Genomic DNA, 25,895 nt, shown 5'->3' with positions numbered 1-25,895 from the left:
TTTGGTCTATATTTTCCACCGTTATGTATGACTAGCATATGGAAAATTCATAACTGAAAAATCTGTCATAGAGTGGCAGGAAAAGTGATCAGTGGACACTTGTTATGTTAATCAAAACCTAATTTGCATAATTATTGAACTACAATTAACATATTGGAGAAACTTCAAATCTTCAAACTCTCCTCCAACTTACATGTCCCTTTTATTCCACTTAGACACAGTGACTCCACTTAACCACAGTAACTCCGTGTGGGACATGTGTATCTTTTATTCACGCAGACCAAAAGAAAAATCTTTCTTACCATTGCAACAAGTATTAAAGATGCTTGCTTCCTACTTGCGGGTAACAGAATTGATTAAAAACGATTTTACATTAACTGATATGCGAAGTTAGAAACCATTTGGAAAGTCTCCGTACATTTTTTTTGTACAGTTTGTATGTTCCTTTTGTTACACCGTATTGATTAAAGCGTTCGTGTTTTGCTTTTTTATTTTCTCTCATTCACTTCGACTCCGTTCCAAACTGGTAACCAGTTTTTACTCGATCCACGGGCACGGTTAGGGCTATCGCCGACACCGCGACCAGCGGCCCGCCCATCTCGGGCGCCCAGCTCCACTCGTCCCGAGACACGTCGTAGCACTGCACGGCCTTCAGGTACTGCCTGGTAGACTCGCTCCAGCCGCCGCAGACGTAGACTTTGTTGCCCACGGCTGCTGCCCCTGCCGTACTAACTCCCGATAGGATCCCCGACAGGGCTGTCCACTGGTCGTTCATGGGACTATGGGGAACAACAGAAAAGCGTATTTCATTTTTTGTGTGCCCAGTAGTGAAGTTTTAGCCTGGAATCCAGCCATGTACATGTTGTGCTTCGGTCGCTCCCCAGAGGTACACTTCCTGCCCCAGTGCCTGTGTTGGCAGGAAGCGTACCTCAGGGGAGCGACCAAAGCACAACATGTACATGGCTGGATTCCAGGCTAGTGAAGTCTACAGTTAGCTTGAAGCGTTATCTTCCCAAATAGATAATCAATTCACTCTGTGTCTACGATATACTTTTCATAGCTAATATGATATATAGATTATTCATTTATTCAATGATTAGTTCCAACATCTGAGAAGGGGTAATGTGCCAATACTCAAAGTACCTGTATTGACAGCCTGAATATCATATGAAAATCGCCTATGCTCATTCGGAAAACTTAGAGAAACCAATGTTATCATCATCCACTGTACGTCCAGTATAACGTTTTCCACATGCCTTTAATTTACGTAATACCTCAGCAGAAGATGATGTGAGGCACCATTCTACACTGAAAAATCTGCCAACACAATTGTCCTACCCGGTGTCAGCCCAAATTTTGGCCCCTGCCGGCAAATATTTGCACTGACTCTGCTTGGGGGTTTCCTCATGCATGGGAAAGAAGTATGTCGAGGTCGTAGAGTAATTTTCATGTAGATGCTTGAGCGTAGCTTTGAGGAGCATTCGCTCTGTGGATTCTCCACGCACGAGCACTACCCAACGGGACAGAAATCTGTTGGGGCAGAAATTTGGTGCGGCACCTGTCCATACTATACTTACCTTCTACACCTATCCATATAAGCACTTTCCTCACCTGTAGCTCTCCACATGCATGACGTCCACTCTATCGCCCTTCCCGCTCAGCTGGCTCCCTCCCATCGCGACGATCTTCTCCCCCACCGTCACCATGTTGTGCCACCCCCGGGGCTGGCTCATGGAGGTCCGGTCACTCCAGCTGTCCTCGGACAGGCGGTAACAGATCAGGGACCGCGAGTACGTCCCGCCGATGTACCTGCAAATGGATAAATAATTGATGATTTCGACAGCCTAAAGGGGAGACTAGTAGACTTGCTGATCAAGTAACTGTGAACTGGAAGGCTGGAGAAGGAAGGCGGGGTCGTCCAAAGGAGCTGGCAGCAAACGATCCCCAGACAGTAAATAGGAGATTGAAGAATGCAATGAGACTGGCTGTGCCAAGAGCAAGCCAAACTACCCTAACAGCCTCATACGTTAAACGACGTAGGAGAGTCTAAGTAGGAAGAATAATGCGGAGTCTGAAACAACTGCAGATTCTCTCGACCACTAAAGTGGAATTTGTACCGCGGATGTACCTGCTGGAAATTCGTAGAGATTTGTTTGTTCGCATATCTTCCTAAAGGCGTAACATACCAGTTTTGTGAAAGACCAGACTGATAGGTTTGATCCACTCATATGACATATCGGGAAGCTACCGCGACTTTTCTCAGAAACTAAGCTACTTAGCAAAAGTACATGTTTTATGTATGTATAGATTACTGGCGTTTATTTATATCTTTCAATTTGTTGATTTTCAACCATCATTACATTGTCTGTACGAATAAATGCTATAAGGTGACGTACCCTCCTCCGATGTACAGCAATCCCCCATGCACAGCCCCTGCGTGGCAGCAGCGCGGGTACAGGAGGTTGGACACGTACGTCCACTCGTTCTTAGCAGGGTCATACATCTCCACAGAGGACAGTGTGCCGCCTGCAATATAATTGTGCACAGTTTAACAACAATACTGACGTGGATATTGGAGTTTTCTTTTACACAACCAGTATTCCAAAACGTGGCTAGCGGTAAGTTTGTATCCTCCCTCGTCCCGGTTCATGGCTGGTGTTAACTTTTTATTAACGGCATTCAGACGGCCTCCTTGATCCACCGGTTGAGAGGTGATACAAACCGTTAGCCACGTTTGGCATTATGTTCTCGCCGCAAAACCGCCACTTACAATGTACACCGATCTAATATAGCGGCAAGAAGCAGCACTCCAGTCAGAAACGCCAATGAAGATGTCTGATAGACATTGAAACGTAAGCAGGTGAATGCACTTTGAATTCGCCCAGGAGGCAGGACCGGGTCGGTATCATGGCAGTAGATACATACTTTCGAATTTCTACCAACCACTAATTGATAATTAAAGGGACAAGACTCAACTTTTAGTTAGTTACAGTTGAATGCATCCTAAATACAAACTTGGCAAACAAAGTCAATAAATCAATATCTGTCGCCGTTCATTGGGCTCATCAGCGACAACGCACTTTGAATCTGGACGGGGCAGGTATCGACTTCTGGCCACCCTGGCCTTTGACCTTCTCCTTACGTCAATTCCTCAGGAAAGTGGGTCAAATAACCTACGATAGCGGATGGATACAGCCCGACATTCGATGTGAGTCATTTTAATATCTCTTGTGTTGGATAATCTCCTTGAGGTGACTGTAAATGTCTCACCTGCGTTCCTGCCTCCTACCGCTAGGAGACGCCCTGACACAGCATTAACGTGGAAGTGCGTGCGTCTCTCGTTCATGGGCGCTAGCTGCACCCACGTGTTGGACCTCGGGTCGTATCTGTGGAGAAAAAAAGACTCGATGATAGACTAAAATGAGATTTGGAAACACCCAAGATTTAGGACTGTTGTTCTTTCGTTTCAAATATATCTTGTCCTACCCTCATCGAGTTACCAATGGAAACGTTTATACCCGCTCTTAAGACATAAAAACAGGTTGGTGTCTAGACCTATGTGGATTGATTGCATGATGCACATGATTAGTAGCTTTCCATTCGACTTTTGTTTGTCACGCCATGTACACGGTGTAGCTTCCTCATGTGTGCGTCTGTAATCAAACAAGTCATTTTTCAACAAGGAACATATCGACTTTATCGTTCTCTCAATAGGCAATAAGACATGAAACTTGTCGGAGACTATCACTAAATCAAATAAAATCGAGACGGGGGCCGATACCAACTTCCAAGCACCTTTGACCCATTGCTGACATCACACTTCCGGTCTGGATGTGTGACATAGGCTTTGGGTCATTTCAACTTGATAAGGATCAGAGGACTGATCGAGAGCTTGTTAGTAAGCGCTTTATTTTGTGTACGGATATAGAATTTCAAATTGGAACAAAATGAAATAGAATTGTTTCTTTTCTTACCTTACTGCCGTGTTGACGCTGTGTTTGGCCTGGTTGGAGGCGTCGTACTGGTCCTCCCCACCCACTACATACAGGAAGTTATCCATCACCACTGCCGCCTGATGACCACTTTTACAAACCTGCACAACCATAGTACAGAAACGTAAATCATCTTCACTCGTATGCTAGATAAGGGTTGGTTGCATGTCAACATCATCCATATTTGGCATACTGTATTTGTTATCTTTGTGAATTACATTGGTTTAGGAATGTAGGTCAAGAAGTCTTCATATTGTGAGCGTTGGAAGGATGTGTTTGCCTTCAGATGAACCTACCGTATCTGTCACGCGCTGAAGCTAAGTACAATATCTGTCAGATGCTGATCCAACTATGCCTGTCAGGTGCTGAAGCTTGCATATTTGGCAGGTGCTGAAGCCACCATACATGTCAGGTGCTGAAGCTACCATATCTGTCAGGTGCTAAAGCCACCATACATGTCAGGTGCTGAACCTGTTATATCTGTCAGGTGCTGAACCTGTTATATCTGTCAGGTGCTGAACCTACCATGCCAGTCAGGTGCTGAACCTACCATATCTGTCAGTTGTTGCCATGTGGAAGTCTTGGTGTCGAGCATGTTGACTCTGCGTGTGAGAGGCTGGTCCAGCTGGGGAGGCTTGCCGCCTACTGTCACCAGGACCCGCGACTGGAGATGGACGAAGATGAAAACATGATATTGATAAGTTGCACAATCGTGACATTAGATAATACAGTTGATGAATGATGATGATAACCTGGTCCGACGATCCGTGTTGGTGTACTCTAAAAGAGTGTTTCACGTGACCTTGGACTATATTGCTAAACTTGACTTTTCACCATATGACCCCATTGAAAGTTCATGACCTCCCCCTACCTTTAACCCCAATGGCTCTGCGTGATTGAAAGAATCATTGCTGTTGAGGTAGCAGGTGATAGGTCATGCCATCTCCTTACCTTTGACCTGAGCTTGGTCCTGCGTGATTGGAGGACGTTCTACTGGTGAGGCAGCAGGTGATAGTTCATGACCTCTCCTTACCTTTGACCTGAGTTTGGTCCTGCGTGACTGGAGGACGTTCTGCTGGTGAGGCAGCAGGTGATAGTTCATGACCTCTCCTTACCTTTGACCTGAGCTTGGTCCTGCGTGACTGGAGGACGTTCTGCTGGTGAGGTAGCAGGTGATAGGTGATGACCTCTCCTTACCTTTGACCTGACCTTGGTTCTGCGTGACCGGAGGACGTTCTGCTGATGAAACGTCAGGTGATAGTTCATGACCCCTCCTTACCTTTGACCTGAGCTTGGTCCTGCGTGACTGGATTACATTCTGCTGGTGAGCCAACTGGTGATAGTTCATGACCTCTCCTTACCATTGACCTGAGCTTCGTTCAGCAGGTGATAGTTCATGACCTTTCCTTACCTTTGACCTGAGCTTGGTCCTGCGTGACTGGAGGACGTTCTGCTGGTGAGGCAGCAGGTGATAGTTCATGGCCTCCACCAGGGCAGCTTGACAGTCAGGGTCCCTCATCATGAAAGGCACCGTCTGCACGTGCTGGACCAGGTCGGAGGCAGGGATGATCGGGAACCGGATGTGACCCATGACCTACAGGACGTACAAATGTTGCAAAGATAGTCATATCTACGAATATGTAGCTTTCTTAATTATCCATGAAAAATGGAGGTATAGTTTTGGGTGTGTCTGTGTTTCCGGATATTTGTGGTCAGCATAACTCAAGAACCTCTGGACGGATTGCCATAATATTTGGTATATTGGTAGATGTTGGGAAGACAAAGGTCAAAGTCAATTTTGGGCCCCCTGGTATGTGACCTTGGTACTGCAGCAGAAATTCCGTTTTTTGTATCTTTTGATCTGGATGTACTATGGTCTTGATTTTTTGATGGCAGATAGCTTGTGACGTGAGGAATATGTTGTGCATGTTTGGGTCCCCTAGCAGGTTGCTCTGGAACTGCAGGGGCGTTTTCCTCAAAATCTTCTAAGGAGAATAACTGCACAAGGGAACGACAAAGTTAGATGATATTTGGTATGTAGGCATCTTAGACAGAGATGTACATAATCAAGTGAAAATTATGCAAACTGGTGCTTCATTTGCATAAATAATGAGGGCAATCTATATTTGTAGTGTTTGCCATTGTAGGACTCAAATACCTGTCATATATGTACTTTGCGGCTGGTGGAACATTAACAGATATCAATTATGCAAATACGTGTCGTCCCTAATTTTGCATAATTAATGTAAAAGTCCTAGAATTCTTCTAAATGGCAAATGATTGCGCAATCAACTGATCAACATTGTGGCCAGTGCAAGTTATCTAAATGTGTACATAACCCAACATATATTATGTAAATGTGGAAATCAATTACAATATCAGACTATTTCATGGAGATATGAGGTCTCCGAACTCTTGTTACATCTGTAGCCAAGGGAAAGCTGTCAACCTCTGACGTTTGCTGCAGCCAACTCGGAACATTCGCGTTTTGATGCATCCAATGAGTCAGAAGCTTGTGAAGGCTAGCACTATTCTTCTAGCAGAGGTTTCGGATATCGATGCTTGGATATCGATTTTTACGACAGCCATCAAAAATTATGTTCGGAACAGGGCATTTTATGCACAGCATCTTAGATACTAGTAACGGCAAATGTCAATGACCTGCGTACCTTCGCCACGTGCTGCATGCGCGTGTTTGGGTCATGGTTGAGCCATTTCAGGGCGATCTGGAACACCGTCAGCTCCGGGTGCAGCAGCAGGTCATCATTACCTGAGGAATGAGCAAAGCCGATTGAATCATATCAGCATGGAATACCAATAAATCTTTGACGCTCACATTGAGAATCATGCATTCAGCTTCAATCAACACCAACATCTTCCATACTGGCTACAAATAATACACCAGATGCATCATCCTTATGATGACCACATGTACTGCAGTGGTTCAGAGGTGTTGTTGAAGCTGAGTGCATGATTCTCAATGTCAGTTGTTGTACAATGATGTCCGTCCATCTTAACCGATGGGAACCTTAACTTCAGCCGCCCCTGTGGGTGCGGGAGTAGCTAACGAGTGTAACCCTAGCACGGAAACGAGGCACGCAGACGTTGTACTGGAGACCAGGTGGATGGATAACAGTTTTCCTGCCTTACAATTCGTGCCTCCGATACTTTGTGACCCTGGGTGCCAGACGGCCAGCCGATTAGGTCCGCGACCCAAGGCAGTCTGCCCGCCGATCTGCTACGGGCGTTTAGCCTCAGGGAGGTTTTGGAATCGACTGCCGTCCCGGGTATCAGTCGCCTCTGGCGGTGACGCTTGCCAAGAGCGGTGCCATGGTGGACTAGTCTATATTGTATATATGTTGTGTATATGTTGTGGTCAAGATGGAACACGAACTCACCCAGGAATCCACACAGCTGGTCCACACTCAGCCGCTGGAACTGCTCACCGTCAGAGAAGGCAACAAAGTTTTCCAGGATGTATCTGGTGTAGGATAAAAAGAGTAGTCAGGGTGGATTTATCAGGATCATTAAGATTTCGTTGTTTAATGGTAAATACGTCTTTTATGTTCTACGCAAAGGTTCATAATCATCTTTATGCCATACCTGGGCCGTGATAACATTCAATACATGTGCTTTTGACCGAGTGATAACTTGTATCACATGGAATTCTACAGTTCACGCGCAGCCAAGTAATAAGTGCGTCACTATCAAAAATTCGTTGAAGCTGAACACGTTTTCTCAGCTTCTGGTGCATTTCACATTGTACACTATATAGCACTCGTGATCTTTATCAAAGTCTTTATTTCGTTAATCTCCCTTAAGTATACCTATGGGCTCGGAGTGTTGTCTGGATTAGGCATTGAGCGCTACATTTTCTGATATAAAACATTTTCAGAGGAAGAAGATTACGGGACAACCGTTGTTCAAAAGTACGCTGTCGATCGTCTTGTTATGGAAGAAATCTTACATTTGCTGTTAAATTTCTTAAGAATTATTGGAGTGAAAATGAAGAGATTTACTTCTCAGCAAAGTCCTTGACGGACTTGAGGTCGTAGGAAGACGCGATGTTGGCGATGTCGATGCAGCTCTCCACCGTGATGTCCGTCATCAGGAAATCACAGCACTGCTTTACCAGAGCCGGCATCTGGAGATAGCTGGCGGCGGCGATAGTGCTGCCCACGCTGCCGACCGTCAGGTGCAGCTTCCCGGTGTAAGCGTAGTTGATGACCGTGGAGACACCCTGGACGGACAGCCCGTGCAGCTCGAACACATCGTTGTTCTTGTTGTTGGCGTCTTTCACGAAGTTGGACCTATAATCATAAAAAGTAAACTTTCTCGGCAATATACAGAACTTATGCTTAGGTCACAGTTGCAATGGGAAAAGGGGCTCTGCTCGCGGGCTGTTTTTGACACTTTCGGACGTGACCCATACGAGGCCCCGTGGGACGACCTGTGGCTACCGGGCTGATTTAGGGTCCGAACGGGCCCCGGACTTTATTTTAACTCTTAGTTAACATCAGCCCAGAAAACGGCGACAAATAGACCAAGGCCTACCCTTGAAAGCACCGAGAGGTATCCCTCGGTATATGACAATCTACCGGGACAAATGTGTGACTACGGGGCCCGGCCGGGGCTACATCCCCGACGGGTACCCTCGCAAATGTGACCTTAGCATAAGGCTCCACCCTTCAATTCAACAGTCAACACGAATCAGACTGTGCCTACCTGATGCTAAGGGGTTCGTATTTCTTGTCTCGTAAAACTAACAGTAAAATCGTAACCCAAGTGAACATTGTAGACACCAAACGTTTTACAATTGATCGAATTGCCTACTAAACCCTCAGTTTACAACTCGAAATACAGATTATTTGCAGCGTATTTCATGCAATAATCCAACTGGTGCAATAATGCGACGTTTTCCAGCTTTACCGCACCGGTTGGGGATTTGGGGATTCCGTGAAGTTAACAGAAGTGTGCGTTAATCCGGCGTGCAGCTAACTGGCTTCTACTGTTCATACGACCCTCTTGTACAATTTTGAACTATCCAACCTAAATGATGTAATCATTATGATGTTTATTTTCAGAGATATTTTATTCTGTATTGGCTAATTGCTAGAGTATATCATGAATTTTGTTGATTAACAACAAAGTTGGACCTGAAGTAGTCGCTGCACGACGCCAGGACGGCCCTGTGAGCGTCGAACGTCTTCCCCTTACAGACGACGGTGACGTCACATAGCAACCGGTCGTTCCTCAGCCTGTTGAGTCCCTGCAGGACGCGGTCGCCATGGGAACCGCTGGAGATCTCCTTGCCGTGGTGTTCGAAGGACTGGAGGGGTCGGGGAGAGTTGGGGCGGGAGGTTTTGCCGTTTGCACCCCTCTTCTTTTTCGGTGCCATGGTGGTTCCAAGCAGCAAAGCCTATGGATACAGTGAGGACAAAAATGTGAAAAGTTCGTCTGTTGGTACAAGCACGACTAAAATCACGCTCCTAACAGTCGGCCTTACAGTTGCCACCACCTAGGAGGGGGTCATTAACCCCAGTCAGCGAGAGATTGTGTTAACACATACAATTGGTACATGATGTCACATGCAGAAACAACGATTCAATTTCGACCAGTTCTCTGAATCCGGCTCTTCAGAGAGTTTAGTGAGAATGACGAGAAGACACACATTCGGCGAGTCTATCTTTGTTTAAAAAGAAGATTGTTAAATCGTTTTTCTATAAAGACAAAGATGTTGAAGATTGATTTGCGTAATTGTGAGGGCCTAGGGGCACAACTTATAATGCTGGGGCGAGGTCATACATGAAGTCAAAGGTCGCTAATTTTAGCATGAATTTTATCTGTTTTGGTGTACAGAATTATGAAAAAGCCAAAGTATGTCGGGATATTCATCAACTATTCTGGAAGTGGATCGAACCAGCGGACCTTCCGAAAATTTGGTGATTCCAATCTTTGCATTGGAAAATAGCTTAATCAGTAAGCTTTCTTTTGTGTGTGTGTGTCAGGATTCAATCTACTGTTCAACGGATTGTAGTACAACTTAGGTACGTCACCACATTGTCTAGATATGATCTCATACGTTACAATGATATATCGGAGTGATCCATACTGATATCTGTGCATCCAATAACGTATTTCTGTGGACGATAAACGGATAGTGTATGAGGAATGTTAAGTGAGTTCTGAGCCTTACCAAGAAATGAGGGGTACAACTCAAATGTTTTAATTGATAATTATAACGTACAAAGACTTTCATACACGTCTAACAACGTCTTACAACATTCATTGTAATCATAACTTTGCAGGCGGCACCTACTAGGCCTATTACGTTAGATGGGGTTTTGCCTGCACGTAAAGTTCTACGACGTGTCTGCGTGCTCCAAAATCCGTCGGATTCCCTACGAGATCGTACGGAGTCGGCACTTACCACTTACGGATCCCAAAAGATTGCCCACGTTTTGGCACGTAGACAGCACGTATTTGCACGTAAGGTGGGTGGTGCCCTTACTACGGACACCCACTTATTTCTAGTTGAAACACGAAGGGAATCCCCATCAAACGTTTCGACAGAGCCTTTGAAGTTTTCACGTCAGGTGGAACACGACCCATAAAGCTCTGAAACCGGTCATCCTTTTTCTGCCCACTTGCCTACTGATTTTCAAAAGGACGTGCACTGGAAAGTAATGACAACACTGATTTGTACATGCTCATAAAAGATTTCAAACTATATAATTATGCCTGGAATTTGAGTTGTACGCCTAATATTTCTTAGCAAGGCTCAGCCCTACTTGGTGAGCATTTCAATCTTATGTATTTGCTGATAATGAACCTCACACCTTTATGTCAACATTACCCTCAAGCTCATGGCTGCCAACAGTTCTGTTCTGTTGGTTGAAGTTGACCTGATCTATTTTTAGACCAAGAGGGTTGTGCTCGGGACAAACCCATTTCGTGCCGACTCATTAAAACTTGCTCATACAGCATATAGATATGGTACGATACGAGCCCAGTGCAACATTCTACGCTGACTGTTGTCGTTATCAGCATATTTGTAACCATTATGACGAGACCAAGGTCAATACAATGTGTTCACGTAATCAATCACTTGTGCACAGATTTACGTGACGTCATCGAAAGATCTCCAAATATGGCAGCTAGCACATTTTAACAGCTAACATTTTAACAGCTTACTAGAAAATGTATCGGCGTCTTGATTTTCGCAACGATATTTCCGATATAATTCTATTGCAAGCCTTGAGCCAAAATCCCTTACAATAGAATTCGAATTGATCTAATTTTGTCTAATCACCAATTCCATATTCCCCCATTATATAACCATATAACGGAGAAGTAGTCGTCTGTTTTATGACTGGTATCATATGTTATAACGATCGCGTAAGTTTCTCCTAATAGACATATGAAAATTGATGAAGTTATTGACTCCTGAGTATTGGAAACAGCGTCCTTCGCTGACAGTCAATAAAACAACTTTACGACTTGGTGCCTTTGGAAGCAGTCTTGGCACAGAAGCGTTTACACTGCATGGTGAATACATATCAGGCAAATATTGCTCTCATCTTTCAGATGTTCAATCTATTTTCTATTATTCATGGCCAGTTCGTGATCTATTCTTATTGTCATCAAGAATAATCGTGATCTATTACATTCTGATACATCTTTGATAGTTTCAGTGATGGTATTGTCTAAAAGAATCATTCATTCTCTTTTTGTTAAACGGCATTTTCTTCTAATAAGGCGACGCCCATATCTGGGTCTCCCTCGTTATGTCTATTAATAATTTTTGGCAGATGTGGTCTCTTGTTTACACATCTGTCGTGATAGCGTTTCAGGTCATAGAAAATATTCCTATGGATATTCCCAAAACTATAGTTTTATATACATTAGATTTTCTGTGGGTGAAATGTTTTAGTTTGTACTACCTATGGGGTATGTTTTATAGTGAAGGTTTTCCGAAATGTTTTAGTTTGTACTGCCTATAGGCTATGTTTTATAGAAATGTTTTAGTTTGTATTGTCTATAGGCTATGTTTTATAGAAATGTTTTAGTTTGTACTGCCTATGGGCTATGTTTTATAGTGAAGGTTTTCTGAAATGTTTTAGTTTGTACTGCCTATAGGCTATGTTTTATAGTGAAGGTTTTCTAAAATGTTTTAGTTTGTACTGCCTATGGGCTATGTTTTATAGTGAAGGTTTTCTGAAATGTTTTAGTTTGTACTGCCTATAGGCTATGTTTTATAGAAATGTTTTAGTTTGTATTGCCTATAGGCTATGTTTTATAGTGAAGGTTTTCTAAAATGTTTTAGTTTGTACTGCCTATGGGCTATGTTTTATAGTGAAGGTTTTCTGAAATGTTTTAGTTTGTACTGCCTATGGGCTATGTTTTATAGTGAAGTTTTTCTGAAGTGTTTTAGTTTGTACTGCCTATAGGCTATGTTTTATAGTGAAGTTTTTCTGAAGTGTTTTAGTTTGTACTGCCTATGGGCTTTTATAGTGAAGGTTTTCCGAAATGTTTTAGTTTGTATTGCCTATAGGCTATGTTTTATAGTATATAGGGTCAAGGGGGCGTGCATGGATTATAGCTATATGTGGAGGTAGAGACTACGGCCGTTACACACTGTCTGGTTCTATGGTAGAATATGCGTTGTGCATAGGTTTTGAGTCTTATATGGTGTCTTATCTATGTCTATAACCTTTACATAAGACTATAGAATGTGCTGCTGTGTTAGATTACTGAAATTTCTGAGGAAGAACACTCAAACCATAGATATTCTCCTTCTGATTTTTCAATAGACATGTATTCCTTCTGATTTTTTTAACGTTTTACTGTTTCTAACTCTGAATCAAGAACGTATGTGAGAAAACTAGACTTTGGTAGCTTAACTTATGAATGATATATCATCAGAAACTTTATATGATATACAGCACATATGCTACTTTGTAAGTCTAGGTGATATAGAGTTAACGTTACGTATATTAGGAGTTACGTTGCAAAATTTTGTATACGCGTATCTGATTAACATACAGTATATTGTAACAGTTGCTCATATAAATAATCGTTCATCGCGGTATACATGTTATATGTACATTTTATGTCCGTTGTACACTAAATGAAGTGTCATACACAGTAATCAATAAGTATAGTTGGCGAGACGTACATCTATTAAATCACGATATTTAATGACTGCGCATTTTTCCAATGGTATACCGTAAGAAATTTGCATTGTGGAACCCACGTTCATATGGGGACATTGGGGGGAGGGGGGCTAGTGGCATATCACGTTCTTATAATGGCTGGATGAATTCCAATTTTTCATCCTCATCACTTAAGAGTGATTTGAATTTTTAACTTATAATGACACGATTCGTTGAAATTTTTGAAGGAAACAATTCTATCATTTGCACGTACTTTTCTGTATAATCGCACCATTTTGACATCCTTCGTCATCACGAAATGTAACGCCAGATGCGACACTTGTCCGAGCTAAAATAGGAAACCGTCACCCAGCCAAGATTTTACCGCGGCTATCAGATATTCTTGCGTCACTTTTACAATGCAGGAAATGGTACAGTCTGCGGTAATAACCACCACTGCAACCGTCTTTGAGTCAAGAATGCTAACGTCTTAAGATCTGGTGTGTTTTTCTTAGACTTACCTCAGAATCCTGCCCCCAGTCCGAGGATGTTAGCGGCCGTCGGCACCAGCAGCCCTTCTCACAACGGGCCCAAAAGCGGTCATTCCGAGCGTGCCGCACATTCGTGCACTGGACACGTGCCCTGGCTGGCCATTTAAATCAGCTGATCCAACCGCAACCAAACGCGAACAAAATACACCCGCGCAACAAAACGTCAAACATCCACAAACATCCACTTTGAAAAATATTTTTGACCAGTGTCACAAAAAAATCACACTTTTTATTTTTGCTCCCCTGATCTTTTAATTCACGGGGTCGTAAATTCGAGGAGTCGAATTTCGCGCGTTTGACGTCATCAGCGTTCTTGCATCACCGTCTACTTCCGGGTCAGCGGTGGAGAAGGCAACATGGCGACTATGGAGAGCAAAATCCGGTATTTACAAGAAAAACTGGTGAACAGCGGCGATTCGGGAAAGGTAGGACAGAAAAGAGGCAATGATCAAGTCAAGCATACGTCAAGTATACTCCAGAATTATTTGTATTATTGAGAACATTGACAGAGGACACATACACAATCAGACACGTCGCAAACATGATTTTTTGTAGTCAAGCAAAATTTTGGTTTGACGTGTTACATTTGCAGATTGAAAAGTTTGACTAAAAGCTCCTTGGGTTGACGGAAGAAAATACATGTATATGGAAAAATCAAACTATCATCCCTTTTTTTCATTGTTTTCAAAGAGCACAAAACACTTTTGTTTACAATGCACTGCCAATGTCATGAAGCCTATTTTAGGGGAATTAATATTAGCTTCATTTTTCTTACATCTTGATTTATCGCCTTTTGGGAATGATATGAAAATATAGAAATCTAATAAATGGTATTCTGCTTTACAAACCATGTTGTGGCATCGCATTAGTGACTGGTTTAGGGTGTTTGGTTTGGAACCCAGAGTTCCTGGGTTTGAATCCCCTGACATGCACATGCCACAATGTTGTGCCCTTGGGAAAGGAACTTAACAGTTACTTAACTTAACACACAAACATTACACAACATTACTCAATGTGTCACGTCTAACATGAAAATAATATTAATCACAATATGTATATTTTTACATTAAGAAAATATACACTTTCTGATTAATGTCTAAAATCTTTTCTTGATCACAGCGCCTAAAGATTCTCCAACGGCTGGACAGCCTGCCCATAACAATAGAACTTCTACAGGTAAGTATCACAGATTCTGCATTGTAGTAATACATCTAGCCTGAATGCCAAACTTGCAGTCAGAATTGCCATGAGGAAGGTGACAGACTCACTGAAACTTTTGTTCTGTACAAATGATCTTGTTATTCAGTGACTTGTAACAGTGGTGTTTAAGTACTGCCTGTCGTCCTTGCCCAAGAGCACTAGTGCTTTTGCGGTGACAGTGATAGCGTTCGTGATTTGTAATCTGCCGACCCCAGTTCGATCCCGGGTAGGGGGCATGTTGTTTCTTTCTGTTCTACTCGCCCCTCTGGTTGTTTCACTGGTTCCCTCACCGACCCTGTGAGTAACAGGCTAGCGGATGTGCCACACAGGGATGTCGAACTCGGAGATTCGAGGACGAATCTTGAAGAAAAGGGGGAGTAGTGTAACAGTACTAGTGGTGTTTAAGTACTGCCTATCGTCCTTGCCCAAGAGCACTAGTGCTTTTGTGGCGACGGTGATAGCGTTCGTGATTTGTGATCTGCCGACCCTGGTTCGATTCCGGCATGGGGCATGTTGTTTCTTTCTGTTCTACTCGGCCCACTGGTTGTTTCAGACTTCCCAACTTAATGACACTTGAACATACTGGTGACAATTGATAGACTAAAAATCTAACACAGTCATGTCTCAAGTGTTGTAATCTTGTGCCAGTATATGCATGTATATTGGATAGTCAAAGGTTGCAGAATCTAGATAGGTATTGATTGGACTACTACTGATGGAGATACTGGGATTAAATTGTGCTAACCTTTCTCCGAAGCAAGTAGTCAGAAACAGCTGTTACAAGAAGATCAGCACTATTAACATGTGCTTATCAGTTCTGTGAACAGTTGTGCGTATTGTTATTGCCTGTAAGAAGAAGTCAAACCCAACCAAACCAGTATAATGTACACTTCAGTAGCACAACATAGTCATAGAATGTAGTTCCTAGCACCTTTGTATTTTCCTTATTTTATATGTTGTTTGTACCTGCAATTAGCCCTCGGGCAAGAATTTGCGATAAACATATTTCATATTGTTATGGTCTGTCATGTCAGGGTTTGTGAATTGGGGTTGAAATAAGTGTAAGAAATGCATACATATTCTTTAGCTCAAATGAATATAAATCAGGCATGTAGTATTGAGCATTATGACAATGTTACCATGTTGTGATGTTTGGTAGCGGGCTTCCTTTGCAGAGTGGGGTTTGCTTTTTTTAGAAAATTTCAAGGGGGGAGCGCTCCTTTGCTAGTTTCAAAGTTGGCTTTAAGGCTCTCTAATGCCAACTTCAAAATTAGTGAACCAGATCCCCCTCCCTAAAGTATAGCAAACCCCACTGGAAGTCTGCAAAGGAGGCTATCAAACATCACAACAGGAGGCCAGATGTTTACTATCTGTATCTACAGTTCATATACAAACTGTGAATAGATGTTACAGTCTTTCTTGAGTTTCTTCTATTACCATTATTTCAGGCAACGGGAGTCGGTAAGGCGGTGAACGGTCTACGTAAGCAGGAGGGTGAACTGGGGGACCAGGCGCGTGGGCTGGTGCAGAAATGGAAGGGCATGGTGCCTGCTGACGGCATCATCATCCCAACCAAGCAACCTGAGAAACCCAAGGCACCTGTCCAAGACGTCTCAGAAGAACCTCCTATAAAAAGGCCCAAGGTTGACTCCTCAAGTCACAAGAAAGACAAACAAGCCCATAATAAGAAAGAAAAGCATAGAGAGCCCAAAGTTAACAATGTTAACAATGGAGGTCAGAGGTCATCATTGGGTCAGGGTGAGAGGTCATCAACAGATCAAGGTCATCAGCAGAGGTTAGTAAATCATCAAGGTCACCAGCAGAGGTCATCTGAGCATAAAATGGTCAAGCATGACCCATCAAATGCAAGACAACATGAAGTCAATAAAGTAAAAAGACTAAAAGAAGAGGATGACATTGAAACGTATGTCAAAGAATATCAACATGACAAGAAAGAACATTCTCCTAAGAAATCATCGAGCCACAAACAAAGTCGGGAAAATCCGTCAATTAATTCTGTTTCAGTCAAGCAAAGTGCAGCAGCTCCTTCCAAGAAAGTGTCAAGTTCTAATAGCAAATCTTCTCAGAGGGAAAAGGTAGAAAAATTACCCACTTCACATGTGAAACATGAGAGCAAAGGTCACCCACAGGTCACAGGTGAAAGGCCAAGGGTCAACAAGCCTTCCATGAAGGAGACCTCTCAACCAAAAGAAGTTATCAAGGAAACAAAGACTGATAGAAAACCCACTGTTTCTTTTGCTGAACCCAAAGAAGACAGCTTTGGAAGTGGTGATGAGGACTTTGAAGAACCGACTCAGTCATTTGAAGACTTTCTAAATTATGACCTTCCTGTCATGAAGGTCAAGAAGAAGAAGGTGAAAAAGCCTTTTGTCGCAAATCCTGTCAAACCTGTCAATCATGTAGGGACCAAGGATCAGAAATCATCAGAAAAGAAGATGCACAAGTCTCATCATCAGACAACGTCTGGAGCTGAACACTCGAAACACAAGAAGGACAAACATCACAGCAAGCACAAAGGGAGCAAAGGTGAAGGTTCACATTCAGGTCATGGGTCAGAGGGCAGCCACAAGACCAAGAGTCACAAGCATGACAAGGAAAAGAGGAAGAGATCGTCTGATGATCCGGAGGTGAAAACTTCATCTAAAAAGGTTTGTGTTCATCCTTCATAAGGATCATGTTTTAACTTACATCATCATCATCATTGTACATCCGGTTTACACCAGTGAGGTACAAGATGAAGTACAACTCCATTATTAACTTACGTTGTGTCTGAATTTAAGAAATTTCGATTGTAGATTCTTATATATGCTGTACATATCTTCTTGATATGTACAGTATTAATGATGTGTCAAAGAATTTAGCTACCGTAATCCAGCTGAGAATTAAAGAACAAAGAACAAGAGATTGTTATACCTTGAAGTGCCAGAGTTATCAAGTAAATTTAATTAGAATTACTATTAGTAAGTTAAGTGTTTTAAAATCATTTTCCTATTGTTGCTTTTGTAGAATGGAACTTGTCACCAACAACTACAGTATGGGCATCCTCATTGGACAACTTTAGATAATGCATGCAGCTACAAATGTAGATGTGCAAAAGTTAGGTGTGACAGCTCTTTCAGTGTAATATAACCAGCTGCTGCCATGCCATGTGCCTGCATAAGTAGTGTCAAAGGGCAGTTATATACTGGTAATACAGATACAGATACGGAAAGTCTAACACCATGTATTTGATCCCTTTAGCAGAGGATATCGGACCCAGCCCTGACCGTACCAGACAACCCAGTCAGTCTGCCTGAGATCCAGCCTAACTACCGACCTCTCCGTCTGCCTGTACCTGACCTGGACATGTCTCCTCACAAGAAGAAAGGTCACTTTTTTTTTACTTTTGTCAGGGTTTTATGATATCATCTTCAACAAGTTCAAGCCAATGTTTTTATCAGTGTGTGTGTGTGTGTGTGCATGCATGTGTGCGTGCATTTGTGTGTGCTTACTTGCATGTCTGCATGCGTGCATGCCTGCATGCGTGTGGGCAAGCGTGCGTGCGGGCAAGCATGCGTGCGTGCGGGTTGGCGTGGGCACATCTGTCAGCATAATGCCTTTATATGGATTGTCTTGATATTTGGTCTGTGGGTAGGTCTTGTTTTACATTAGACAGTGTACATATGGGTCAGGCAGTGGAGGGTCCATCTACAGGCATGAAGTTCACGGCTTTGTAGTTCACCAATGAAATGGCAGTGAAATACAACTACTCAAGCCACCAAGGAGCTCTATGTACCTGTGCATGTGTGTTGGTCACCAAGGTAACTCAAGAACAGCTGGATGATAATTATAATGGTTTTATATTCTCACTAATTATAATATGTGGGATTAGTATACTACACGTACTAGTGTAGTACTAGTGTACGTGTAGGACTAGTGTACTACACATACATGTATATAACCTGCTGTTTGTACCACTCCTCTCCAGGCCATGGATTAGAAGATGCAGAGTTTGCAGCCTTCCAAAAGAACACCCGCACACAGGTGTACTCAGGTCGCAAGTCACATTACCTGAGAGGTAAGTACACATGTACAGGTGTTCAGACGCTACTGATTTCATTACGTAGTAGTATAGTAAAGTTATTATAACTTTTTGTTGTGTATTTTGCAGTTGCTATTTAGTGTTGTATGTATCACACTCACAGGTTCAGTGTTTTAAATCATGCCAAAAGCTTGTAAGGACTAGATTGATTTATATATTAGATTCAGAACCCTGACAGCAAGGAATCCAACTGACCCTGTGCTACATGTCTACTGTTTTTGTTGCCAATATTCATGCTGGCTACCACTTGATTATGGCTATCATGCCTTTTGTGGCTATTTTTTTTAAATGATAGCCTGATTAAATCACACTTACAGTTGTCCAACCAACTTTTGCCAACAGCCACGGACAGCGGTATTTGCATGAACATTTCATGTCTGACCCTCATATGACAGACAATAAACCGGAAAGTAAGTGAATGAGAGTGGGCTATTTACAACAGCATGTTACTGGAAATAAGAAGTAGATCCACAGCACACTAAGCTCTGACCAGTGTTTTCTACCCCTTGTACAGAGGTCCCTAGTCTGTTTGACAGCTGTATGCAGATCCTGTGTGACAACATTGATGGTAAGTCGGTCTGATGTTAAGAAGAAATGTCTGTCATTTGTGCATGTAACTGCTAAACATCGTTCAACAGTGCAGAGATCTTTTCTTTTGTTTTCAAAACAATCTGAAGGGTTTACTAAAATATGCTCCATTGAGGTGTAGCCTGTTACAAAAAGATGAAAAATCTCTGTCCCAATCCATAATCAGAAAACCTTATACATACATGCATATTCTTGACCATTTTAGAAATACACATTGTAGGAGGCCTTGGTCTTCACTGTTAACCTTTCTATGATTGTGCCACAGCCCTTGAGGAGTTAGGCGGGGTTCCTTATGACATCATCAAGCCTGTCCTTGACAAGTGCACACCTGAGCAGCTGTGTTACCTGGAGGAACAGAACCCTGTAAGTACAGCTCTTCTTAAGACATGACTTTTTTATATCAGTGGTGTAGAGGTCTGTGCACCCTATCACTTGCAACTTTAGGTTCAAATTCCATGGAGCCAATGGTCCAAGTTTGCGCCCAAGCCTGGTCAAGACAGGGAAAATTTTCACATTGTGTACACCAAGGATCAAAATCAATGTTCCAATCATTAATCATAGCAGAATGCAATACTGTAAATGCAGAAATGTTCGCGGTGGATTAATGTTCGCGGTTTTCGCGGTGACCACTTCAACGCGAACTTAAAACCACCGCGAACATTTTTCTATTATGGTATTAGACTGCAGTCTATGGTGTTACCGTGAACTTAAATCCACCGCGAAAAGACCTTTTTCCCGCTACCGCGAAATTAAATCCCCGCGAACTTAAATGCATTTACAGTACAATGAAAAATACCCAAATTTGTGGCACTCAAGGCTCTCTGAGGGATTCTTCCTCCGGACGTTTTTTTCAGTGTAAATTTTCCATGAACAATCTGTAAACTCATGTTAACTAAACTTACGTTAAGCAATTGAAAACCTTACAGTATGAGAATTCACTTGAATTTGCAGCAACCTAAAATGGTCATGTAGACAACCTATTTTTTTGCTGAGGTTGCCCACTGAGCCAACCTGGCTGTAAAATCATATTCAGAGCCCTGCTGCTCTTACTGACATGTATACACTATGATCTTGTTGTTTCACAGTACCTAATGGAGGATACAGACCACCTATGGCAGATGCACTGCAACAGGGACTTCAGGAATGCACAGAGGGACCAGGATTCATTCGAGGCCTGGAGAGAACTGTACCTGGTCAGTACTCAATTCGAATTTCAAAAATTGTTACACTTTGTGATAGCATTTAGAATTCTGGATCTAAGTTTGTTTAGAACTTTTACAGTAATTTCCAACACAAAAATTCTTTCTTGTCTTGCTCCAGTTTTTGTCAAGGAATTAGTAACCAATTTTAGACATCCAGGTAATATGAAATTGTGCCAAATAGCAGTTACTCAAGCAACTGGTCTCGATATGATTTCGGAAACAGTCAGAGGTTTCAGATAGCATCCACTATCTTTTGTCAGTGACACTATATTTTGTCCGTGTCACTTATGAACATTGAATGACTGAAGAGCTTTATTGTACATTTTTGCCCAACCGAGCTAATTACAGGTCACAACAAGACAAAACATATATATATACACGTGTAAAAGCATCACAGATCTAATCTAGCACAGAAGTTCAACTTCTTCTCGTTTCTTGGTAATGGTGAAAATGTAGGACTGTATGGGTTTAGCTATGTTTGGTTTGTCAAAACCCATAAGGAATATAAATTTCTCAGTGCTATTCATATGTCTGAACAGTATTGGATACTACCTGAAATATCTGACCGTTTCCAGTTGCTTGTGAAACTGCTTTTGGGCAATTTTTGTGTTGGAAGTTACCGTTCAACTTTAATCCAGAATGACTCCCACCAACACCCATGAAGTTTCAAGTTAATGATGAGGATTGTTGTGAATTGATGTTTTTGTCCCACAGAGGAAACATGAGGAGCGGGAGGAGAGACTGAAGAGCATCACAGCCAAGGTCAGCGCAGCCTGGGCAGGGAAACCTCAAGGTCAGTATTAAGCAGACTTTTCCACAATAGACTAATACTCAAATGTCAAACTATATTATATAAGAACTCAGGTACAATGCAGAAAATGAAGGAACGAACATAGTTTTACAGTCATAATTTTCCTCTAACCAAAATATCCTCCCACAAACTTTTCCATGTGATGAGATGTCCCTGTGACACTACTCTGAGCAGTTTTCGCAGTTGGTAGCTGGGAGATCCTGGTGTCTGTCCATCTTGTTGGGGGCTACACCCATCTTTCGGAAGGGACGTAAAATGGGAGTCCCATCTTTGAGGAGGTACCTCAAGTACATTAAAAAGGGAAAGGGCTAGCAACTTATACCCTGCTATTGAAATAGCAAGGAAACTATCTTCCATATGTATCACTAGGCACCACAACCAACAGCATGCAGATAGCAAGTGTCACATGAGATTACACAATTATATGAGCAAAGAAAGTTTTTAGAAAATAGTATGAGAAGTTCCCAAAGTTATATCAAACTGTATGGTTCAGTGGGGGAAATGATATAACCTATATAGGCTATAACGTAAGAGCATGGTTGTTGGCTAATACCATATCTCCGCAGGACGTACGACCAAGCTGGCGTACCTAGACGGTCCCGTGAAGCCACCACGTGATGTGAGGAGGAAGCAGGAGAAACTGGGCACAGCAGGACCGCACGCACAGCACAAACCTGTCAGCAGTCTGTCCAGACCAAGGTGGGATACTGTGACATCTTCTGCTGGACTTATTATTAATGCCAAATTGGGTGTGGAAACTGTGCCAACTTTTTGGGAATGTTTGCCAATTTTTCATTGCGTCACACTGACATGCCCAGATAAGCTTATAAATAAAATGGCCATGCTTGCAATGTCACATTCTCACTTTCTATCCAAAATATTAACTTTATTGGAAATTGCAGTGTTGCCAGTTTCTTAAAAAATGTACTATGATCATTAAACATTCATTAAAACGTCACTGCAATAGAAGGATGTTTGTCATTTTGTGCAAGTTTGTGGTATATTCCAATGGCAGATTTTTTTCCAATTTGTGAATGCCTTTCACAATTTGACTCAGTCCAGTGAGATAACTGCTTTAGATGATACAGGGAGTGTGGGTCTAATGCATTGTCTTAAACCCTTTGAGTTAAATGTCGAGTGACTTTTATTCGTACACAGGAATGCAAGATAAAACTGTATTTTGCAGTCTCTGGACAATATTCTATAAACTTTTATTTTGCATTCATAGTATTCCAACTTGCATTGATTATATCATATGCCCCATACTCATCCCTGGTTCTTCATACTAACAATGTAATATTTCACATGTTTGTGTCCAGGAAGGTGCCAATAGTGAAGAAGATTCGACCAGCCGGCTCCTCCAGTAGCCATGGCTCCAGTAGTTCCTACAGCAGTGGTGGTGATGTGCTCAACTCTGGGACCAGTTCTACAGCCAGCAGTAGCAGTGGTGGGGGTAGGCAGGCTAAAGGTAGGGGGAGAGTTTATAGTCGTCTTGTTGTACGTATTCAGTAGCCATGGCTCCAGTAGTTCCTACAACAGTGGTGGTGACGTGCTCAACTCTGGGACCAGTTCTACACCCAGCAGTGGTAGTGGGGGTAGGCAGGCTAAAGGTAGGGAGAGTTAATAGTCATCTGGTCTTCATAGTCGCAGATGCTTTGGAAGGAACTTTGATTTTTACAAGTTGGCTTTTAGTAGTAGTAGTATCTAAACCACATAAACACATTGTCAATGAGATACAAAATGTATGTCATTCAATTTTCAGGTAGATTGATCTTGAACTTGCACAGCTTGCTTCTATTTCTTCTTTTCTTCGTTGTGAGTTTAGTTGGTTTGCGTAAGGTCTGATCTCTTCCTGTATATTTATACACTATTCTTAACACATTTCTTACTACCATTTAAATCAACTTCTTTATACCTGCATAATCAATGAGTAATAAAATAAAGTGATACATACACATACATTTTGTATCTGTATTTAGTTGAAATGTTTCCCACCTGTTTCCTCTCCCAGCTGCCAAGCCAGCCCCCATGATGCAGAAGGCCATGAAGCTGATGAAAGGGAAGTACCTGGCACCCTTCAGGTGCCCCTTCAGGAGGTGAACCTGCAGCTGGGGGGTTTATGGGGGCCTTTCAGGTGTTACAGCCTTGGTGTCAATTAAAACCTTGCAGGTGTTTTAGCTGTAGCATTTACAAGGTTATTCTGGTGGTACAGCTGTGGTACTTAAAAGAACCCTGCAGTTGTTACAGCTGTGGTATTTACAGGGCTGTTGCAGATATTACAGCTGTGGTATTTACAGGGACCTTGCAGCTGTTACAGCTGTGGTATTTACAAGGACCCCTCACAGGTGTTACAGCTGTGGTATTTACAAGGACCTCACAGGTGTTACAGCTGTGGTATTTACAAGGACCCCTCACAGGTGTTACAGCTGTGGTATTTACAGGGACCTCGCAGCTGTTACAGCTGTGGCATTTACAAGGACCCCTCACAGGTGTTACAGCTGTGGTACCAAGCAGGCGTTATAGCTGTGGTATTTATGGGGACCTTGCAGGTATTTCGGCTGCATGTGGCACAGCTGTAATGTTTATTGGGACCTTGAACAACTCTTTGTTTTTATTGGGACATTGTACCTGCATTACCCAGAAACTTAGTATTATGCCACATGTTCCTATACAACTATCTAGTCAATAATGCTTTTCATTCATGTTATGAGTACATGCTGCAATTAAGTGTACTGTGTATTTATTGTAATGTTCTCTATGCTGCCTTACCCATAACCAATATAGAAGGGCAACTTCAGTAGGTTTAAGATGAACATAGCATAGGGAATCTCCAAGCAGATAACTGTTTTTCTCTACACAAGTAGTATTTTTTTTCTGCTGCAAAACCATCTAGTTAATAATGCTTCATTTTCTGATATTGTACATATATTTGAAGTTAACTTATTGAATAAGCAAATTTGGTGCCAAAAGGCTTTATTTGTAGAAGTACAAATGTAAGGTTTAGAGTCAATTGGGAAAGGTAAATTGTTTAATAGTGTGCTTGTAAATAATTGTCTCCAAGTTACGAGATTTGTAGTCTCTACCAGACTCCGGATCGTGCTGTTCCCTGGCCGGTTATATTCCTCTGGCCGGCTTACTCCTCTGATTTGTTCCATTTCTACGATTTTTCCAGCGATCCGGAGTCTGGTAGAGACTACGAGATTTGTAGAAGTAAGAATTGAACAGTGTTGTTGCAAGTTTGTACATGAATTTCAAGTCTAAGAGTAAATAGGTTGGACTTCTTGATTTATTGAATTTCTGACAAGCTGCAAGCCAAGGGTGGTGAAGGTTTGAAGAATTCTAGGATTTTGAGGAATTTCCGTGTCAACAGCAATGAAAGATAGGACTGTACATTGCAATGTTAGTAATGCTGCAAAAGTAAGTATTAAATGTATAATGTATTAAATGATTTTTCCCTGTACTTGTAAATGTGTATCTTATACTCTCATTAGTCAAGATCTCGTTGATATTTCCTGCAGATTTAGAAATGAATTTTTTGCCAACAATAAGACCAGCATAGTTCTCACAAAAATGCCTTAGATAACACTGACAATGGCTTAGTTCTTGCAAAATTTGCAAACTTACTTTACACTTGTAGGCTGAGAAAATATTGTAAAACGGCATGTCACCAAAACATAACATTCTTCAGTTTTCTAATGAAATAGACTCTGATAACAGACACCACACATTGTACATAATATTTATAGAATTTGCATTATGAATTGCAAGATTAATTTTTCAGATCCTCCAAGTCATGTTAGGAAGAAAATGATGAAATGAAAAGTTGACAATATTTAGGCACATACAATGTGTGTTGCTTTGAGATTGTGATGCTGCAATGTCTAAGTTATGTTGTATATTGTGTGTAGTAGTTTATGAAAAGCCTGTTAAATTGGCATGTTTTTTTCCATTGTTGCAGAAATTTACCAAATCATTTAGTGCACTTGTCTTACAGAAAATGAACTGAGTGTAGGTAATCTTGTGTCAAGTTATGATCCTATTCAGTTATAAAGAGAATAGATTTCAATATGATGATTGTTCATATTCTAGATCTGGCTTGTCTGTTCACTGTTTTGCTTTCCTGATGAAAAGTCAACTACTATGTAGTATATTTTCAACAATACTCAACATTAAATACTTAAGATGATATTAGGACAATCTCATTAAACCAAGAAATGTACAATACTCCTCAAGTTAATTTGGTCCAAAGTAAAACGCCTGGTACTCAAGTTGTCTTTGGTGTTGTTTTTCTACC

General features: G+C 41.9%; 2 protein-coding genes across 4 annotated transcripts; one reads left to right on the top strand and one right to left on the bottom strand.

The window, feature by feature from the left end:
• Nucleotides 1–244: 244 nt before the first annotated feature.
• On the bottom strand, nt 245–13,822 carry LOC118403990 (kelch-like protein 31). Its single transcript, XM_035802883.1, has 12 exons — nt 13,669–13,822; nt 9,149–9,411; nt 8,012–8,302; nt 7,391–7,473; nt 6,662–6,762; nt 5,404–5,586; nt 4,543–4,656; nt 3,975–4,093; nt 3,271–3,386; nt 2,397–2,526; nt 1,612–1,809; nt 245–779 (listed from the first exon to the last, which is right to left on the bottom strand). Exons 2-12 carry the CDS (start codon nt 9,388–9,390, stop codon nt 503–505), a joined length of 1,854 nt encoding a protein of 617 aa, XP_035658776.1. The 5' UTR covers nt 9,391–9,411; nt 13,669–13,822; the 3' UTR covers nt 245–502.
• Nucleotides 13,823–13,969: 147 nt separating this feature from the next.
• On the top strand, nt 13,970–25,869 carry LOC118403989 (elongin-A-like). 3 transcript variants are annotated; one of them, XM_035802881.1, is made up of 14 exons: nt 13,970–14,123; nt 14,818–14,874; nt 16,347–17,567; nt 18,160–18,286; nt 18,887–18,976; nt 19,515–19,568; nt 19,854–19,951; nt 20,674–20,781; nt 21,505–21,583; nt 22,168–22,300; nt 22,921–23,069; nt 23,613–23,946; nt 23,982–24,676; nt 24,813–25,869. In XM_035802881.1, exons 1-12 carry the CDS (start codon nt 14,055–14,057, stop codon nt 23,699–23,701), a joined length of 2,274 nt encoding a protein of 757 aa, XP_035658774.1. In that variant the 5' UTR covers nt 13,970–14,054; the 3' UTR covers nt 23,702–23,946; nt 23,982–24,676; nt 24,813–25,869. The 3 variants fall into 3 exon arrangements, with proteins under 3 accessions (XP_035658774.1, XP_035658775.1, XP_035658772.1); XM_035802882.1 differs by having other exon boundaries at nt 18,163–18,286; nt 23,613–24,676; XM_035802879.1 differs by having other exon boundaries at nt 23,613–24,676.
• The last annotated feature ends 26 nt before the right edge of the window (nt 25,870–25,895 follow it).

This window comes from Branchiostoma floridae, chromosome 17, assembly GCF_000003815.2.
Source record: "Branchiostoma floridae strain S238N-H82 chromosome 17, Bfl_VNyyK, whole genome shotgun sequence".
NCBI lineage: Eukaryota > Metazoa > Chordata > Leptocardii > Amphioxiformes > Branchiostomatidae > Branchiostoma > Branchiostoma floridae.
The sequence above is the reverse complement of the archived record's forward strand: the minus strand, read 5'-3'. Positions and strand labels throughout refer to the sequence as shown.

Excerpts from the sequence above, each read along its gene's own strand:
- LOC118403990 (XM_035802883.1), bottom strand. The coding sequence starts at position 9,390 with ATGGCACCGAAAAAGAAGAGGGGTGCAAACGGCAAAACCTCCCGCCCC. Across the intron at positions 6,763-7,390 it reads CCAGCTGTGTGGATTCCTGG|GTAATGATGACCTGCTGCTG; the intron begins GTGAGTTCGTGT and ends CTCATTCCTCAG. Across the intron at positions 5,587-6,661 it reads GCATGCAGCACGTGGCGAAG|GTCATGGGTCACATCCGGTT; the intron begins GTACGCAGGTCA and ends TACGTCCTGTAG.
- LOC118403989 (XM_035802881.1), top strand. The coding sequence starts at position 14,055 with ATGGCGACTATGGAGAGCAAAATCCGGTATTTACAAGAAAAACTGGTG. Across the intron at positions 17,568-18,159 it reads TGAAAACTTCATCTAAAAAG|CAGAGGATATCGGACCCAGC; the intron begins GTTTGTGTTCAT and ends TGATCCCTTTAG. Across the intron at positions 22,301-22,920 it reads AGCAGTCTGTCCAGACCAAG|GAAGGTGCCAATAGTGAAGA; the intron begins GTGGGATACTGT and ends GTTTGTGTCCAG.